At 46.0% G+C, this 20,946-nt stretch overlaps 1 protein-coding gene across 2 annotated transcripts in view; it reads left to right on the forward strand.

Annotated features, from left to right (window-relative positions):
- Positions 1-3,566: 3,566 nt before the first annotated feature.
- Positions 3,567-20,946, forward strand: part of LOC144133408 (uncharacterized) — a 111,841-nt gene continuing 94,461 nt past the window's right edge. For both annotated transcript variants that reach the window (XR_013315047.1, XM_077666493.1), the window contains exon 1: positions 3,567-4,332. Coding sequence is in view for 1 of the 2 variants with exons in the window: in XM_077666493.1 (XP_077522619.1) it covers positions 4,191-4,332 (142 nt within the window). In the remaining variant the exon portion in view is untranslated. The remainder of the gene's footprint in view (positions 4,333-20,946) is intronic.

The raw sequence follows: 20,946 nt of genomic DNA on the forward strand, positions 1-20,946 counted from the left end.
CTCCGGAATAATTTCGACCACCTGGGGATCTTTAACGTGCACTGACATCGCACAGCACACGGGCGCCTTAGCGTTTTGCCTCCATAAAAACGCAGCCGCCGCGGTCGGGTTCGAACCCGGGAACTCCGGATCAGTAGTCGGGCGCCCTAACCACTGAGCCACCGCGGCGGGGGCAGTCCCAGTTACGGCAATATTAGTTGTTTTTTTCTGCATGGGCTGTTGCTATGCTAGGTTTGGCCAAGGTCACCTTCAAGGTCACTCCTTCATTGGCTACAGCTGGCGCGAGACTCCTCTGAAATAACCCGAGCTTTCTCTAGTTACTCAGAGGCTTCACCCAAGATTCTTGGTTAGGACAGCGTTAAGTAGAGCTTTCGCACTAAAAAAAGGAAGATACAGAGAAGTCATAATCATTTGTTTACATCCTAGTTTGTCTACACTTGGGAGACAAGCTTTTTCTTTGTACCTTGCTTCGATTTCATGTCGACTACAGCGTAATATTTCTTTCGCAACGGCAGTTGTAAAGCAAAATTTCTACACGGTGAATGAAGTCGAAGTCAGCGTCACTGTTACAGTAACCTTTGGTTCCAATAAACCGGCATTTCGAAATCATCAAGATGAAATTAATGACACAGCACACATTTTGTGAGAAAAAACTCCGGCGTTCACAAGTGCAGCAGTAGTAATGATTTCCGCGTGTGCAGCACGGTAGATCGGGGACGGAGGGAGACGCTACAGCTACCACTTTCCCCTCTTTACCCCTGGAAAGAGAGAAATGTCTGAAAGATTTCTTTGTGTCACGAAACGTGTTCTTTAAACAATAAGAGCTGTTTCTTACTATGCTTTGGGCATAATCTGTCCGATATCGAAGACATTATCCGTGAATCTCGCATCGAATTTGCGGCGACAGGTTTCCGGGGCCACTAATCCGAGCTCTAGGCCACGACTCCTCTCAGTTTGGACGACCGGTAGGAACACCACTCGCCATAGCCGGCCTAACCTCCAGCGCCATCTGCGCATTCAGCCAGAAAGAAGAAAACCTTATTGCGTCCAGGTCTCTCTTTTCTTCCGATCCCTCCATTTCTTCCTTATTTCTCTTTCTTCATCCCGCCTTCTCTCTCGATGTCTTTCAATCTTATTTTCCGGTTAGAGTTCTTGATGCAGGAGCACATTGTATCTTCGGTGTTCCTACACGGCCTCACTTTATTTAGCACCCCTTCTCCAACTTCTCCAACCTTTACCCTTCCCTTACTCATTAGAAATCGATTTGGAAACCAATTTTCTCCAAAACGCTTAGAATAGTTCTTACAAAGCTTCAGCGATGAAAGCTGCGTTTCGCCTAAACAACGGCTGGGAGAAGAGAAAAAGCTAGACTAAAGAAACGTCGGAGTAGTGTCTGTCTGGGTGTGTCCTGTTCTCCCCACTCTCCCCTTCTTAGGTGTTTTCATGTGGACCAAAAATGGTCACCAGAGTGTTCGGCGGTAATATCTTCGCAGTGTAAGAGCGGCCCCTTCATTGTTTCTTCTTCTGGTTCTTCCTGGAAACGCCGAAGCCGGAAACGGCTTATTGAATTTTTCGAACCCTGCTCTTACGAAATTACCCCGCAATCGACAGTTCTTTCTCGCAGCTTTGAGTGACGCCTGGTGAATGTCTTAATCGTTGCGAGAATGGTTGACTTCTACCCTGTTGTTTTGTTACTGGTGTCGGTGCCACTGCCCGCGAAAAAAAAGGTGAAAAAATTTGTTCCAGCTGGCGCATGATTAGGCACGCAAATCCGCAAAAGAAAAAAAAACAGTCGGCATGAAAAGCGCAAGAGTTGCATTTCACTACACTCTTTTGGTTTTTTTAGAACTGCATAGCTAACGTCTTTGATTTTTTTTTCCGACTACGCGCGAATTTTTCGAGCGTAATAAAAGCTTTCACCGTTCAGCTACATTTGTTGACTGATTCACTTAGAGGCTCGACTTTTGTAGCGAGAGCTACACTGGGCTACCAGTCGAGCATTTCGCGGTACATGGGAGAGGCCAGTTGCGCGCATGCGCCGTTACCATGGCAACCGAAGAGAGCAAAGTGTGGTGTGCGCTTCGCCATCGCCGCGCGGCCGCTCCACCGTCAAAGCCGAGCGTGACGTCACGCGGATGAGCAGTTGTGCGCATGCGCCGATACCATGGTAACCAGAGAGACCCCACAGCTGCGCAGCGTTCTTTGTCGCCGCCTCGCCACACGCCGCTCTATCACCCGAACTCCGTAAAGGCGGAGATATAGTGGGCGTCTGTATCACAACGTTTGACATGCATGCAGAGAAGGAGAGTCCAGCAGCTGCTACATGGCGGTACAGAAAGAGGATTAACTCTTCCGATCCTGAGGTTGTCGCCTGGCAGTTGGCTTGAACCAAATACGAACGCTGGAGTCTGTGTGTACGTGAAACAAGGTATCACAGCTGTCAGACATCTCCCTTCGATCGCGGTGAATAATGGTGAAGCCTGCTGTGTTCGGCTTCTGGAAAGCGGCATTATCATCCAAGGAGTCTACGTGGCATCGGGAATATCTCTCAAGCAGACGATTGATGTGGTTTCCACGTGCATATCCGCCTATAGCACGGTTTCACAGTTGTGTGCGACTTTGGGTGATTTCAACAGGAAACAGGACTCTCTTAATCAGTATATGAAAGAAAAGTGACTTTAATTTAGCTTCTGACCCTCACGTCCAGATTACGCAATGGGGAACTACTATAGAGCTTCTACACTAAAGAGGCTCTACCAAATCGAAATACTTTATGGACAAAATTGAGACCGCTGCATGCAGCTTCACAGATCATCGGGCGTTATTCGTCTCTGTCAAGCAAAATGGATAAAAGATGTGTATACCCAATGTCTCTCACTTATAAACATAGAGTGACCACAACAAGCTAAATCATTGCCAATTTTTTTATTTGGTTTAGTTTTTCTGCTCACATTTTGTTTCCAGAATAAGATGTAGCAGATTTGGGGCCTGGTCTTCATTGGGGCCGCTCCCACGTCCACTCTCACAGCCCGGTTGACTGAGCTTACAAAGAGAACCCTCATGTAGAAAAAGTGTGTAGATTTTTGGCGGTGACAACACACACAGCGACGCCATTTTATAACTGTGCAAGATTGGAAAGCACACTCAACGAGCTTCCAATAGCGGATTTTCGATGCTCGATATTTCGCGCTGCAATGCCAATTCAGAAAATTTTAAAACTTAGCTCGTCTTCGATGTCGACGGCCCGTCAATTTCGCAAAGTAATCGTGCACTCTGACACCAAAAGTTTAAAATCTGATTATTCTGTTTTTGTTAAGTATTCAGTTCATTGACGACTATCACGCACATAATGCCCGCTTTGTTGAGCAGTCGACCTGCACAGACCTCACCGACGTCTCTCACAGTTTATTTTTAAACAACAATAAGTAAAGAGTCAGCAGATCAACCCCCATATCGAAGCAAGGCAGGCTGCGGTGCAAGCCCCGTAGCGTTAGCGCCACCACATTTGTGACCCGTGGCGCCACCTCGCGCCGGCCATGTGAATGAAAAACGAATCCGCCACCACCGGTCGGAGCCCCGAAGTAGGCCCGAGCTGCCGGAACTCCTCCTCGGTCACCTCGGCTAGCGTCGTTATCGACTGCAGCCAGGCAGGCAAAACCAGTTGGGAACCGCACGCGCTCAGACGCGGCTGCGCCGACTGAGCCAGGGAGGCTTTCAGAAAAAGAAAAGCGCGCCTACGACAACTGCGTGAATCCAAAACTCCCGTTGTTTCGGCTTCCCTGTCTCTTTTTTAAGAACCGCGGGAAAGTAACATCTGACAGCTGACCTCCGCCCTTCGACTCTTTGTCTAGACCTCGTTCGATCTTTTCAGCGCTCTTTCTGTGCCTCGCCTGACCGACGACCACTGCTGCTGTTTGGTTTGGCGTGGTTGGCGGTTCTAGGGGATTCGTGCGCGCGCTGACTCCGAACGGCTTCTCTCCTTCTCGCCCGCTCTCCTCCCTACAAGTGGCTCAACGGCTCTCGGAGGCTTGGCGTGCTCGGCATCGTCGCGTGTTCGGCTTGAGAGCGGCGCGTTGCGCTCGGCCGCCGAGCCGATGTCGGCTGAGGCGGCGTCGGGCCGCAGTCTACGGTGGTGACGCGCCCACACCGATGACTTCGGGACCTGCGCGAGCGCTGCCGTCTCGGATGGTATGCAGCATCGTGCGCCGTGCCGCCTCGTCGCCGGGACAGACAGCGCCTCGTGCCTCTCGGCACGCGTCCTCGTCACGCTGCTGGCGTCGCTGCTGTTGCTGCTGCTGTTCGCGGTGCCAGTGACACCGGCGGCTTATATTCGTGAGTCTTTTTAATTCTCTTTCCTTGGCTTGTGTTGTTTTAGAGCACAAGCACTTCTGGCAGCAATCCCCTGGTTTCAGCGGTGGGTGTCTGTGTGTAGTAAGTGTAACTGAGTAGTAAGTGAGTACCAGTAAGTGTAACTCTCAGTAGTAAGTGTAACTGGCTGACTGGGTCAGTGGACACCTCAATCGCGCTTGAGGAGGCGATGGCGTAAATCTAAATATTGAGGAAATTACGCACTTTCCATTTCTTTCCGCTGATTCTGAGGAAAGGAAAGGCGCTTAAGTGCCTACCTAGGTCAGTGGACACCTCAATCACGCTTTGAGGTATGTGGGGTAGGATGTCCACCAGCAAAAAGCGTGCTTTTTGTAGAATATTTTTGCTCAGCGCATCTCGAAACTTTCAGCCATTTTTTTTTTCTCGCGAAGTCCAAACCATGCATGTAGTGTGTTCTGATCATTTGCAGCAGTGCAGCAAACAGGTAACATAGCTCAGTTTAAAAGAAGTAAAATAAAAATATTCATCTTATCTTTTAAAGATTTGCAGTTTGATTCTGTAATTACGGCTTCAAATATCAGTCTCAGCTTCATTCAGAACTACGCTGCGCCTAGTTCATATCTATATAAAAGAATATGTTCTTTGTTGACAATTGAAACCGTACAAGTTACAGATCGTTTTCAAATTTGTGATTCAGCCGTACCCGCCGCAGTGGCTCAGTGGTTAGGGCGATCGGCTACTGAGCTGGAGTACCCGGGTTCGAACCCGACCGCGGCGGCTGCGTTTTTATGGAGGAAAAACTCTAAGGCGCCCGTGGGCTGTACGACGTCAGTGCACGTTAAAGATCCCCAGGTGGTCGAAATTATTCCGGAGACCGCCTCTTTTTTATCCCTTCCCTTACGGCGCGGTTCAGGAGTCCAACGATGTATGAGAGAGATACTACGCCATTTCCTTTCCCCAAAAACCAACTAATTCAGGCGTAGATTTACTGCACATTTGCAGAACTGTGCAGCTGTCAAAAGAAGTGCATATCTTTATGAAACCTGTGCATAAATTTCAAGACTCAAGATTCGGCGTCCCAAACTAGATGACTGCTATTTGCGCGTTTAGCCTACCTAATGTTCGTATTCCACTCAAATATTTTGACCTACAGGTACTGTCATAAAATTTCTTTCTGTGCAACTGCATGTATTATGATACGGGGTCCCTAATCAGCTTTAGCCTGTGAGGCCACTTTACTGCAAACACACTAGTGCAAAATGGTCTATGGAGTTAAGGAGAAACAATTTCAAAATTTGTTCAATCCTGCGGCATGATTCTTGTTCTCCAGATTGACGATAGCAGACGGTGTGCAACTCACTCCGTTTTTTTTTCGTTTTTGTTTTCCGTTGTCCCTCCTGGCAACGTCCACATTTTTGTTCGTCTAAACTCATATTGATGCACTCTTACTTGGCGGTGAAGGACGACCTATTTGACGGAGGTCTAACTGTTGGTTTGTATCGACCACAAAGGGCGGCTTAATGTGCTCAGAAGCCTGAGCAAGCAGCAGTTACTTGCTTTTTTTAATTTTTCTGCCAGGAAAAAGTGTCCGCCAAGGCCATGCAGTAAACTCGCAACCTGAGAACTTCTATAGCACGAGGCGATAGCGAACAGGCCCACGTAACGGGTAGATCGAACTACCTCACTCACACTACACAGCGAGACTGCTTAGTAAAAGAGGGGCTTTTCTGATTGAGACAGTTGCTACACCGTAACCTTTCTCAGGGCTTCTACTCCTCTTTGTGGTTTCTCTCCCGCCCCCAATGTAGCTAAATCCATTTTGGTTCTAATTCCGACCCGCCGCGGTGGCTCAGTGGTTAGGGCGCTCGACTACTGATCCGGAGTTCCCGGGTTCGAACCCGACCGTGGCGGCTGCGTTTTTATGGAGGAAAAACGCTAAGGCGCCCGTGTGCTGTGCGATGTCAGTGCACGTTAAAGATCCCCAGGTGGTCGAAATTATTCCGGAGCCCTCCACTACGGCACCTATGTCTTCCTTTCTTCTTTCACTCCCTTATTTATCCCTTCCCTTACGGCGCGTTTCAGGTGTCCCACGATATATGAGACAGATACTGCGACATTTCTTTTCCACACAAACCAATTATTATTATTATTATTAATTCCTACAAACAAAATGAAAAATGCGGGACGGTTTTTTCCCCTCCTAACAAGGACAAGAGAAATGAAGTTACGTGCGTCAACAATCCATGAAGTGGTCACAGTACACCAGGCACGTGGATCGTTTCGCAGTCGTCTTCGCTGGCAGTGAAATGTTTCCTTTTATACATCCGACACAGCGACCGCCAGACCTCGTTATAACCTTTCAAACGACCCGTCAATTTATTGAACCGTTCACGACTGAAACGACTGCTTTCAAGTCTTCATCGATCGCCGTAATCTTAGCTGCAGTCGCTCTTGTCTTTCTGCTCCGAGGCACTCTTTCATGCTTAACACAGACCAAAGACACGGGGTCGTAATAACCAAATCCAAGGCCGGAAAAAGGAGCCCGTCGCTGAGATAAGCCGAGCAAACTCTGAAGAATATCGACTGATTCCAGGCAAACTGATTTGCATGTATCCGGCGCCGTGATTAAGGGAGCAATCAAGGTAACCTCCGCTTCCTTATCACTAAACCCCCTCCCCCTCTCCACCCTTCCCTAGCCGCTCTTCCTATTGTGCAAGGCACGGTTAATGAGTTGACGTAATTGATGCTTCGTTGGGTCTGATTGAATGTTAACATTTTGAATTTTTCCTGGCTTAGCTGTTCCGGCTTCACGTACTCCCTCGTCTGGCGCAAACGTCACTGAAAACTACCCTTTAGAGCACCTCGTTTATTGAGAACAAAGGTATTTTATTTCCTTCGACTCGTGCTAATTGGGAATGTGACAAATTACAGCGGTGATGCCACGTTTTTTTTTTATACGGGTATTGTTTTAATTTCCTGCCGAGTGTTCTCAACTTATCTGGTAATTATCTCAAGTGGGACGCACGCCAGGAAAGAAGAACATAATTCTTCTTGGCCTTGATAAAGCTTTCAGTAACTCATCCTGCTGTACAGGCTGCTTCTAGAGCTTTTAAACCGCACGCAACTATGCCAATGTGACAAGCATTGAGAATATAAAACTCATTGTTACCCGATATTTATTTCTATGAGTGGCGCCAAAATTACTGCGCATGAAGGTTTTCTAGCTTGGCGCATTGTTTTTCAAGAAACTTAAGCGTTCACTTATTCTCTTATCAGCAAAAACTCACCGAGTCCTTTACGAAATGTTGCAAAAGATGGAACGGTTAAATCCTCACTAAGCGAAAATCTTTGCAATGAAGTTTGTCGTCCCGAATTCCCAACAAACCAACGAGCGTAGATGATTCATTCAAAGTGTACAATTGCAAAGTTTCGAAGAAAGCCAGTTTGAACAGTGTCCGATAAGCATGCACTAATAAAGCTGACCATTCAGAAGAAGTGCTCGCTGTGAGACTGGAACTGAACCTCCGCAGACCCCAAAGCACGTACTACGCCGTGAGCAACAAAGATAACCAACTGGTTGAAAAGGAGAAATTCGTCGCCTGTGTAGAAAAATAATCGTTGCTCAAGGTCGAGGTTCATACCCACAGAAAAGTGGCTCAGCGACTGGAGAACTACCGCTGCTTAGTGAGAGGCCGTGAGTTCGAATACGTGCACAGGCCTTCATGCCCTTGGGAGAATCGAGTGCGTGTGAATCTGCATACAGCTTTGCATTGCGGGCCAATGCGGCTGGATCAATAAGGCGCCGGGACTTAAACGCGTCGCCGAGCCTCGTGCGGTATTTCGATTCGGTTTGCTCCGCGATCAGAGAAGCGATCGTACAAACGTATCAGGTATGCTTCGAAGTTCACAACCTAGTGCAATGCAAGAAATTGTACTCTATAGCTGGGTATACTTGTCCTTAGAAATATTTAATTATGCATATTTAAGACAATCAGTGGGGCGTTCGCTTTCAGTTCTGTGATTTCTCATATGAACGAGCATTTAGAGACGTTTCGCGGATTTTTGGTGTGAAGGTAAAAACGGCGCCACGGCGAAGGTAATTAACGGAACAGGGAAGGTAATTAACGAAACAGCGTTACTCATTAGGCTTTGTGAAAACCCAACGAGAAAGTACTTTCCTCTGCGTTGAATCGCACAGTTCAAGTCTTATTCCTTGTTAAATGTATAAAATATTATCAGATAAGTTCGTAGCACAAACCAAACACAGCCTTGGAACGCCGATGCCATGGAAACAGTAGCGCCGGCTCGCTACTAGAAGCTTTGATCCTAACTTCAGTGTTGAAAACCGCTGTACGTAATTAAGCGAGAAAAAGGTACTGAAAGTACTCGTACTAGCGTTTCAAGTAAAGCGGTTTGCTATACACCGAGAATATCCGTCGCTAAATGTGCGAACAGATACACGCAACTTGAAGGTAATCAGCTATATTGCAAAATATTTCGTTAACGAGGTATAAAGGAGACAAAATCTTATTGGTTCAAATGTTTCGGAAATACAGCTGAAAATCCTGTCAGCGTGAAACATATTTGGTGAATGATGTTCTGAATAAAGTTAACGTGGAATAAGCAACTCAGCTAGGTAGTCACAAGTTGATTCACAGGTGAGCCTTGTCTGATCATTATCCCCGCTGATCAACAACGCGAAGGCTTCCGCCTTTTCCCCCTAATTAACGCGTGCTTTGTTTACGCAAGGAATAACGCGTAACCTCCGGCTGGTCCAAACCCATTCACCAGTCTAGGCAATGAAAACTAACCGAGCCACCTTACCTAACCTGCTTAGAGGAACGACGTCCGGGAAACGTCCCGGCTATATCCTGATTCGAAATGTGTACGTCCCAAATACGTACGGATAATGTCCAGTCCATGTATCTAGCACTCCTCGCATGTGCCACCGACGTCCGGTAATGAATAAAATAAAAACATGAAGCAAAGAAAGGGTGAAATGAGAGATTGAGGGCAGGCCGAAATGGATGCATCTGGCTAACGTGGCTGCTTGTAGCAGTATATATCGTGTCGTGGTTCAGAAAACTACATACGATCTCATAGCCGGAAGAGGGCGCGACTGTATAAAACTGCTACATGGAAAGAACCATTACCGTTATTAAACATAGAGGGGGGACCCTCCGGATTACTGAAAGAAGAACATAAATTAAAGCAGAAACTGAAAACCAAAAGACAGGAAATATGTAGCGAGATAACTTTCCATGGAGAGATCAATTGTGCGACACGAGTTGGTTTGAGCTGGGTCACCGGTCACGTGACATCGATGGAAAGGGAGCGTGCCATGCGACCATCGATTTCAGACTGCGACCGCGACCGAACTGAAGCCCTCCCTCGGCCGTGCAAACAACATTTTCGGTTATGCAGAAAAATACGTCGGAAAGTTCGGGTGCTGTTGGTTTCTTTGCATCATTATGTTTTGTTCATTCACGTGCTGACAGGTTTATTAGAGTTGGGTACAAAGTCAGTATGAACGACTACATTTTGCTACTTGGTTATTAACAGCGTACGAGGGAGCGTCTCACCGATTTATTGCGCTGAAGCTCACAGCACAGATTGCAGAGAGGTTGCTGTGGGGTTGGACCAAGACATTTACAGGATGTCCAAAATTATGGTTTCTGGATTTTTTAAAAACGCACGATGAGCGGAACACTAAAGCTGCTTACATGTGCGGGTAATAAGACCAGGCGGACACAAGGTGAACCGATAAGGGTCGTCGTCAACCTCGACTAATAAACTTTTTATCCTCATCATCTAGCGTGCATGTTTTATTTGGGTCATATAGATAAAAAATTTCTAGGGTGTTCAGCTTTATATGATTCTCCGAGCACGCGCATGTTTTGAGGTGATATTGAACTCCAAAGTTTCTTGTTAATCTGCATAACTGCGCGTGCAACGCACTGACGATCGGAGCGCCACTCCTCCCAGTCTGGCAGAGCTGTTGGAATGGCGTTTTGTGTGCCTACGGCGTGAAATATGAGATGAAGCTGATGCGGTTTACTAACTTACGGCTATCGAAATAAAAGCTACGCCCTACGAAACAGCTTCGTCACAGTAGGGAGAGTTTCGCGTCGATAACCATCACGGCGAATGCGGATTTACTCGCACTGGCGTAAAACAAGGGGCGGGGCGGGGGGGGGGGTATAATTTTCGAACACGCTCTATTCAGGCGAATTTCACCGAATGCGGTACTTAAGGAAAACCACCACCCGTATGTTTCCAATATAAACATGCGTACTACCTGAAGGGGCAACATGCTTATTGATTGATTTTAGGCAACTAAAAGGCTGACGCCATCAATTAACCTCTCAGTATGCCTTCGCCTGTTTTAATAAGCGGCACGAGAAAACAGAATTCGTATACTGCTCACATCGTTTGTTTTTAAAAAATCCGCGAATAATAATTCTGAATAACACGTACTTTAAGAAACAACTGACTTGAAACAAACCATCCACAAAGATATTGGGAAGGTCCTGTTCAGAATAAAGGGCAAGAAAAGCATAAGCGACACAATCCAGTTCCTCAGAGATCTTATTAAAGACGCATAAAAATGTTCGTTCGAAATGAGAACTAAACTTACATTGCAAGAACTACCATGGTCTGTTGAAAAATTACTGCATTATATTTCCTGAATATGTTAATAAAGAAGGTGAATAAGCCGCTCTGTACTTATCAAGTCCCATGAAATTATTTTTGAGGAAAGGAAATGGCGCGGTAATTATCTCACATCTTGGTAGGCAACCGAACCGCGTCGTAAGGGAAGGGAGGGAAATGCAGTGAAAGAAAAAAAAGAGAAAGACGTGCCGTAATGGAGGGTTCTGGCCCCAACATGCGAAGATATCACATTGGCAGCTGTGGTGTCTGTGCCCAGTGATGAAGAAATTCTCGAATACTGCGGAAGTTTTTTGGGCAGGCCATATACTTATGACGTTGACTAACCAAGTGATGGTCAGCAGGTTGATGGCACGTCCAGATTTCTTCAGAACATCAAACGCGTTTTGCCGGATGAAACTTGAATGGGATTTTTTTTAATTTTTTTAAATTGGTTTTGGGGGAAAGGAAATGGCGCAGTATCTGTCTCATATATATCGTTGGACACCTGAACCGCGCCGTAAGGGATGGAATAAAGGAGGGAGTGAAAGAAGAAAGGAAGAAAGGGGCGCCGTAGGAGGGCTCCGGAATAATTTCGACCACCTGGAAATCTTTAACGTGCACTGACATCGCACAGCACACGGGCGCCTTAGCGTTTTTCCTCCATAAAAACGCAGCCTTGAGTTTTGTGTTCATAGACTGGCTGTACAGGAACAATATCCCCTCCCCCATAACCAAGCCATTCTTGAAGTCACTACGGGTTTCAAATAAGAGGCCCATTCTTCGAAATAGCTGTACCAAAAAAAAGGAAGTATTTAACGCTACTGATATCTTGATGTTGAAATGGTGAACGGAACAAGTACGGAGCAAAAGAGTGCACGACATTCAGTAAACCTTCCTAGTAAGAAAACAATCAAGTTCCTCGCCCCATCCCTGATCACGTGACAATAAGTGGCGCAGTCTAAAAGAGCGCTCCCTCAATTTCCCACAGGACGAATGACGATTCGAGATATCTACCATGATATGATGTGCACATGGCCACACATGTGAACGATGCAGGATTCTCTCCTGACATATTACCCGCTCTCCATTTACGGCCTCTCCTTCATATTGCTGCGAACGAATCTGCCAAGAACGAAGGAAGCAAAGCCCAATATTCCGTGCACCGCATACTGCAACAGTTCAGGAATAAAGCTTGACAGATTGAGTGGGAAGCAGGCAGATATTACATTAGCATTGCAATGTTCCAGGTCGGTACTGCCTGCGGGCGACGCTGACGCTGGATTATTACACGAGTGATAGCTTGCCTGTGGTGTGTAACTCTTGCCCCGTATGCTTCTCAGCTCCTACTCAGCTTCTGCAGTTTGGATACTGTGGCAGCTCCACTGTTTTTATGGATGATTGCCCTTATAGTTTTACTCTCGTGCAACCAACGGGTCTTGTGGGGTTGGTGGCGAGGATTTGGCGAGGGAATGCGGGCAGCTTTGTTATGCTTGCTCTAAACCAGGATGCGTGACTTTCTGTCCCTATTTATATGTGCGGCTTCATCAAAGAGACTTCACCTCGGCTTGCGAATCAATCACACCCGTGAGATGAAGCAGTTACAGTTTTGGCTTCAGTTTGGATTGTTTTACCGTTGTCTTCGTCGTGGTAGCCTTCGTCGTTGCATTCACAATCAGACTTGAGTCCAGTGCCACGTAAATGTCCTTGCTTTAAAATATTCCTGCTTTATGCCAGCAGCGAAACCCCAGCAATTCTTTTATGCTTTTCCCTCCATACTAATCTACTGGCTGAGTTACGACGACGCAGAGGATTTTCTTCGCTACTAGCCTGACTTATTCTAACTGCATGGCGCTGTTTAACAGAAATTACCTTCTTGAAAAGATCCCCAGGTGGTCGAAATTATTCCGGAGCCCTCCACTACGGCACCTCCTCCTACCTTTCTTCTTTCACTCACTCTCTTGTCACTTCCCTTACGGCGTGGTTCAGGTGTCCAACGATATATGAGACAGATAGTGCGCCATTTCCTTTCCCCAAAAAACCAAATATATAACTTTCTCACACCTATGTCGTGGTGCAGTACATGACTGTGATTCTAGCTTACTGAGTTAGCTTGAGATCTTCGTTTGAACGACACTACCGAAGCACTAACAAGGTACTTGTCTGGCTTACAGGTCAATATAGTAGAAACGCAGGAGCGGCGGTGGGCCCTCATTAAATTTAAGGAACTTTATCGAAAGAAACTATTACTAAAAATAACTTTTAACAGGTCTCGCGTGACTCAGGCTATAAAAGCGTTGAGTTCTGACGAGTTAGAGGCAGCACAACTGGACAGCTATGAGAGGTTAATAGTGTGCTCAATGTCAATCTTTGTCGAAACGTGATAGTCACATTTACGTTTTTTTCTGAATTAAATAAAACAATGTACGAATTCGTTTATAGCTTTCATAAAACGTTTCCTGAGTCCTTCTCTTCCCTTCTTCATTGTTCATTTTGTTTTGAACTCGCCGTAAAGTGTACGGACGCATAGCATTACGAATCCAATTCCAGAAGTCAACGGAGCATATGTATATTTCGAAAGTGCTAGCTATTCAAAAAATTACTTTTTCTTGCGGCCTAAAAAAACTGTTTCTGGAAGACTCATGAAGCCCCAGAACACTAAACATATTATACAAGCAAACAGTGTTTATATACGCTGTTTCAATCTAGTACACGAAAAAAAGTACCCGGCCGAGTTAAATCAGTACAAGTATGCGCCATCGTTTAAACACGGAATAACGAGGATGGACCGGAATAACTTTGTGCGAAACTGTATCACAACTTCCAATTTGCATCTGAAGTCGAGGAAACGATTGGTTCGGGTTCAAAAGCGTGACTCCGAGGCTCTCTGCAAACTGCGTTGCTTTTAATTCGGTCGAGATTGGAACCGGTTTCTCGACGGCTCCCCGGCGCTGCCGAACAAACAAATGCCAAAAGCATGAGCCATGGCGCACATTCGAATGTGTCGCCAGTAAACTTGAAAAAGAAATGCATAAAATAAATTCTAATTTCAAGTTCTTCAAATTGCCACGCCCTCGGCGCAAAAGGAAAGAACTCTTCCATATTCAATTAACACCCGCGGACGAAATTCTTTTGTTGGGAGGCGCCGCGATGTGATTTATGGCGTGGTCGTCAAGTTATCGCCTGCTGAACTTTGTTTTTCAATTGCTCCCCTCTGTCGCTCCTTTTATTTTTTATTTCCTGTTCGCACTGGCTTGATTTGTTGGCTGTATTGAAGTCTCTTTAGCTCGCATGTCTTATTTCTTTTTTAATGGTTGCCTCTTTCCTTGTTTCAAGTGTTGGCTCACAAAAGCGCGCCTTTTTCATTCAGTTCATAATGTAGAAACCCAGGTCGAGTTATCGCGCGTGAAAAAAACAGTGCACAACTTTCGTTCCACAAACAGGAAATCAAACAAAACCGTGCGAGAAACTTCGCCTCGCCCCTCACTTTTCATTTTGGCTTTGAAAAAAATATTTATTCGTTTATCTACGGGTTCATCTTTCTGTCTGTAGAACCTCGGGAAGAGTCGTGGTACCTAATTTTACGCACTAGCATCAGTAACGGTCAAAGTCGTCGATTCTCAGAGCACGGACGTAAAGTCAGGCCGGAATGAAACGCAAACAGCTCTTGTGAACAAAACCAGATATTTTACCAGTGTAATTTCAGCTGCAGCGTACAATTAGCCTGATTCATGCTACTCGGTAAAGGCTCTAATAATAATAATTGTTTCTTTATTTTTTTTTGGGGGGGGGGGGGGAGGAAATGGCGCAGTGTCTCATATATCGTTGGACACCTGAACCGCGCCGTAAGGGAAGGGATAAAGGAGAGAGTGAAAGAAGAAAGCAAGAAAGAGGTGCCGTAGTGGAGGGCTCCGGAATAATTTCGACCACCTGGGGATCTTTACCGTGCACTGACATTGCACAGTACATGGGCGCCTTAGCGTTTTGCCTCCATGAAAACACAGCCGCTGCGGCGGGTTAAAGGCTCTACCGAAGTGTATATTCATAAACCAGCTCTAAAAGAACATTTCATTGCAAAGTATAAAATTGCGGCATAGGCGTGTTCGCGTTTCATTCAGGCCTGACTGTATATAAATCGTACGAGTGTCAAGTGTTGTCTGTAGAATGCGTAGTTACCTCATAGGGCATTGTATGAATTAATTTATGTAGATTCAGTGATAAGAACTGTTGAACTGAATAGATAAATAATTTGTGAAAAGTAGGGCGGCACTAAATGAAACTCTTGAAGCGGTTCGGCGGAAATACCGATATTCATATGCAATCGCTAACTGAATACTACTGTCCGCAAGATATTTCTGAACACTTCAGTTCGAGTCAAATAATAATGACAGTGTGCTTACACTAAAACAGAATAAATATAGAAAAGAATACTAGAAAATAAAAACAGTTGGCGCCCTGTGACCCGCCGCGGTGGCTCAGTGGTTAGGGCGCTCGACTACTGATCCGGAGTTCCCGGGTTCGAACCCGACCGCGGCGGCTGCGTTTTTATGGAGGAAAAACGCTAAGGCGCCCGTGTGCTGTGCGATGTCAGTGCACGTTAAAGATCCCCAGGTGGTCGAAATTATTCCGGAGCCCTCCACTACGGTACCTAATTCTTCCTTTCTTCTTTCACTCCCTCTCTTATCCCTTCCCTTACGGCGCGGTTCAGGTGTCCAACGATATATGAGACAGATACTGCGCCATTTCCTTTCCCCCAAAAAACCAATTATTAACCAATTATTGGCGCCCTGCGTGCTTGCTATAAAAGCGAGGGTACAGTGACGTTCTTCCTTTTCAAAAAAGAAAATAAAATGTAACGAAGCTCTCAAAGCTACGCGTTCAGCATTTCTAGAACGGTCACAGCTTGCGAGAACGCCATTTCCGTCGCGTGTCACCACAACTGGCGAAAGAGTGCCCTCATTTCTTCATTTCCGCGCTGGCTGTTTCCTTTCTAACTCTTTCTTCTTACTCTTCGCTCTTTCTGCTTACTGGTTCGGTCTATTTCTGTAACAACCATCCCCGGATTCGATGCCTTAGTCTGTCCCTGTCTATTGCAGTCTGCGCCCATTTCCCTTTATGCTTTTCCTTTCTTTCATTATTTATGTCATTCTTTGATTAAACCTTTAATTAATTCTTTAATTCACTCATCAATTCTTTAATTCATTCATTCATTCTTCCTTTCTTTCTTCCTTTGTTTCTCTCTCTCTCTCTCTCTCTCTCTCTCTTTTTCTCTTTTGGATCGTCATCCTTTTGGAGCTGTGAGTAAATCGACCGTGTTGGCAGTTGATAAATACGGGGATTCTAAGAATTTTCGGGAAAATAACCTGATACCCGTGTGTGAGTGCTCTCGAAAAGCTCTTAATGGCTCATCCGGGAAAGAAGGGATGACAAAAGCAAACTGTGTGTTTCGTGTTTTTTGTCAGGAACCTCGTATTTGGGGCTTCTGAACCGCCCTTCAGCAGTGTAGACCTGTACAAATAAGGCCTCTTTGCTTCAAAAGCTTCGCTTTTTCTGTCGCGCTCTGTGTGAGAAAAAAAATGTTTCTGCGATGGGAAAACGTTGTACGCTGTATAACTTTTTACAAGTTTTTAAAAAGTGCCGAAAGTAGGCATAGTGAGTTGGCTTCAAATCACAGTCAGCTTAGAAGATCGCAGTTGCGTAATTTTCTTTGATAAGAAAGGAAAATTTTGTTAAAAGCCGGCGTTCTGTCCGCTCTAACATTGCCGCAACTTTGCAGCTTTGATATGCGTCGATTGGATTTAGAAAAAATAATCAATGTTCGGGCAACACATCACATGGCAGTCATTTTTCAATAAAATCTACGCAAATGTTCTATTTCGTCTCAGTTGTCTTTTGCAGAAAGATGATGAAACAAACAGTAAACAACAGTTATTCGCTTTGGACGCGAAAATCTTTTACTAGTCTCAAGAAAATATTATTTTATGTTTTATGTTGGATTTTATGGCGGCCTTTCTCTTGATTCCTCCATTGATATCGTTGGTTCAATAACTTCTTACTAGTTTCAAGAAAATATGGCTAGGTTATTGATTGAACCGAAGATATCAATGAAGGGAACAAGAGAAAGGCCAACATTAAATCATTCTGAATAAACAACGTTCAACTGGAAGTACATTCTTGATTGATAACAAACTGCGCCGCTAGATGTCTCTTAAACAGTTTTCTAGGTCGCTATCTTGCGTGCAGTGTAAGAAGATGTCGGTTACAGAAAACTTCCTGCCCACCTATAGTTCTGTTCTCGTCTTTCCTGACTCCACGTTTGATGTCTCCATGAAGACTTTCGATTTCTCATGCTATCCACATGCACCTCTAAATTTTTTATAAAGTCGATCTTAGTTTCAGCGAGGAGGGAAAAAAAAGGAATGCATGACACAAGTAAAAACACCACACTGCGGTGGAATTACAAGCGAAAGCTGCTTTCCGTCCGCGAAATTCCGTTCCCGGGCCAAATACATTTCCTGTCTCTAGGCCTAACGCTGCTAGCATCCGCGGACATAGCCTCGAAGCTGAAAAAAAAAGTGTATACACGTTAATCAGGCGGAAACGACGGTCCTAGCCGTGGCTCCAGCGCAAGAGTGGAGATAAGCGGCTTTATTTTTGCGGCGCGTGTCCGAAATAAGTGTGGAAAAAGTGTGGAAAAAACAAAAAAAGAAGCGCGCAGTTTCAACCAGGGCACTCCCGGCTGGCCTCGCAGAGCCGGCTGCATAATACGATGTGGGCTCGCATATGCAAGGCCCAGCAATATTGCCCAGGAAATCCCGAGCACAGAAAGAAGAAAGGATGACGAAGGGGAAATATCCGCGTAAGCGTGCGCAGTTTAAGCCTCGCTAGGAACCCGTACAGAGCTTTCCGTATATTTGGCGCGAAAAAAAAACATTAGTAAATTTCAATTTAGCGATGTCAGCAATATTTTGTGGGCCATCATCGGGCAGACACGACCAAAACCACGCGCGTAAGGTCACTATCGATACGTATTTTCTCCCCTGCTATTCCACTTGCCTGTTGCTCAAACGACTACCGCATTTTTTTTTTCTGGTTGCGTAGTCATCTCTCAGCAAGCTAGTGTAGCAAATGAGTTTTGTTCGGTGATTAAATGGCCACTGGAACGGAGAGAAAGATTCCTGAAGTACGAGCACGGACGATTTGAATTTTTGGTAAATAAAATTTCGACCATAATTTGCTGGCAGAGAAGTCACTCTCTACACGTATAGATTAATAAAGATACACCATTTTTGAAATGGCTCAATTCATCGTAGTTTTTTTTCTGCTAAGCCTACACTACGCTTCTGCGTTCTACAAAGTCTTCCCAGCACACCCACTCCCACCCCAATCCACACATTAATGTCCCACCTCCAAGTCGTGTCTAACGCTCAAAGTACTGACTCTCTAATCTTTCTAATTAGCACCTGCAGTGGGCAGAGAAGTCTGCCTTCTGTCGTAAGCTGCAAAAATCACGATTAGCTCTTTCCCTGCGGATTATATGACGCAATATGCTTTAAATTGTAGTTTTTTTTTCTGTTAAACGCAAAACATATTTTGTAGCGATAATTACATTACGATAGCATTTCGAGCCTTCAGCGTGGCGGCGCCGCCACGCTGTCACGTGGTTGGTCACGTGGTGCGGAGCAGCTGCCGGTGGCGCGGCACCGTGGCTGATCACGTGGTTCGTCACGTAGTTGGTCACGTGACTAAGTCCCACTTGACCAGCTGTAGCTATCGCGTCACTCCAGGTTTAACCGGAGCTAAACCACCGCCAATTTTTTAACAGGTGACGTGTACCCTTGTTCATATTTCGCGCCAAAAAAAAGTTTCGCGCAAATACTGTATCTTTCTTTACTACCGAGCAATTAGATACCACTAACCTGCGTTAAGTAAACTACTCCTCTGGATTATGTCATGCCCCCTGCCGCATGATTTCTGGCCCAGCAGGCTACTCCGCGCACCCACGCTTATTGCGCTCACCAGCGAACAAATGGCAGCGCGAAAGTTTCTGCAGGCCCACTGCAGGCAGACATTCCACGCTCGCAGTCGCCTAAATTCCGTACACTGGAGTGCTTATATTGGAAAGAGTCTGAACAACTCTGTGCGCCGAGAGTTGGGAGCAGTTCATTACTTCCTGGCATTTCCTTTCTCGCTCTCTTCCTCCGTTGGCGCTTCAAATTCTTGGCCTGCGCAAGTTATACCGTAGAAGCTGTGAAATTAAGAATATTGCTTTTTCTACCCGACCTTTATGGCCGCGCAGTTAATAATACCTCAACAACGCTAAGTACTAACGTAGTGAGTGAACGGGTAATTCAGCTGCCGATATCTTCTCCTCGATCCCTCCTGATACTTCCCGATACTTTTTTTTTGACAATGATGGTAGTACAAGTGACGTACCCTGCGGTAAACAGTGTGTCTATCGTGAACCCAACAGAAGACACCCTGGCGTGCAACAGTCTGCTGCCTACTGTGAACGTTGCACAAGCAGGCGGTGGCCACGAGGCTCATGTGGCGTGGAGTGTGAATTACATGACCATATGGCATGGTATTCGTAACGTGGATGGTGGATCATGTAGCCACGTGGTCTGTAATGTCGGTCATCTGGACACGTGGAGTACGAAGGAGGGACACGTGACGAGATAGCGTGAGTGCGAGTGATGTGACCACGAGCCGTAGGCCATCTATCCTGAGGCATGGACGTTGTGGCCTCGTGGCGTGGGCCGTGTGTCCTGCAGCATGGTTCATGTGACCATGTGGTCTATAACACGTGTTCTAGAATGTGGGTAATCTGGACAAGCGGAATACAAAGGGGGGGCACGTGACGACATTACGTGGAGTGTGAGTGATGTGACCATGTGCCGCAGGCCATCATGTATCCTGCGGCATGGACGTTGTGGCCACGTGGGATAGGCACGCGTCCTGCAGTATGGGTCATGTGATCATATGGTGTGGGTCACGTGATATACTTTCGAGGAGGCCGCCATTTGTGGTCGGGTGACTGACATTAGGTTGGGATTGGGGGCGTTCGCAGAGATTGGGGCACAGGTGTCGTTTTCACCACTCAGCATTTTTTCTTCTTAACCGTGCGCCTTTTTCGAGATGGGCTGTGACCACTACTCCTGTACCGATCCTTCGATTTCCACTGTGTTCTCGTAGACTACGCGTCCTTACCGCTTTGCCTCTGCTACTGTGTTTTTTTAAGCTCCAAATATTTCAGCTAATTTTGGATTGCTCTTGAGTCCCACTTTTCTCTATCCTGATCTTCACAGACGGCTATGACTGGTCCTCGTGTCCCGATTTCTTCGGCACATGCTCAATTTGGTAGTTATTTCAAATCGTACCTGTTCTTTTCAGCTTCCTATTTGTTCTCGAAATTCTCGAAAAGTTCTCGAAATTTCCCCATTTCGCAATGACCCCGCCATAGCGCCATCTTTGTCTAACGAAAAGCAGCACCTTTTGCAGGGCGTTGCGCAGCGAACCCGCATAGCTGGCAACACGGCGGCGATAGTCTTTTGTGATTGTCACGAAGAAAAAAAAAACAGATTGCCAACAACAAGAAAGGTGATATCGCGAAAGGCCCTGAAAGATGGTTTTTGAGAAAACAAGTTAAAAATAGGCCTACTGCCACTTTCATCTCACATTTGGCGCGTTTCGAACGTCCAAACAACGTTCGACGTACCCAGACAGGAGGGGGGGGGGGGGTGATTCTTTTACAGCAGCAGCTCCCCCAAACGTCGTGTTGGGAGAGTACAGCGCTCGCCACCGTGCGCGGAAAATGGAAACCGATTTTTTCGACAGTTTTCCAATAACTCTTCGTCGAAGAGAGTGTTTGGCTGCAAGCACTCTAGTGCCGAAACGTGACACCGCTGCACGGTGTTTCGGTCGCGTGGTTTTAAAAGAAAGTTCTGGAAGCGATGCCCACGCAAGAAA

The sequence above is a fragment of the Amblyomma americanum genome, chromosome 5, assembly GCF_052857255.1.
Source record: "Amblyomma americanum isolate KBUSLIRL-KWMA chromosome 5, ASM5285725v1, whole genome shotgun sequence".
Lineage (NCBI taxonomy): Eukaryota > Metazoa > Arthropoda > Arachnida > Ixodida > Ixodidae > Amblyomma > Amblyomma americanum.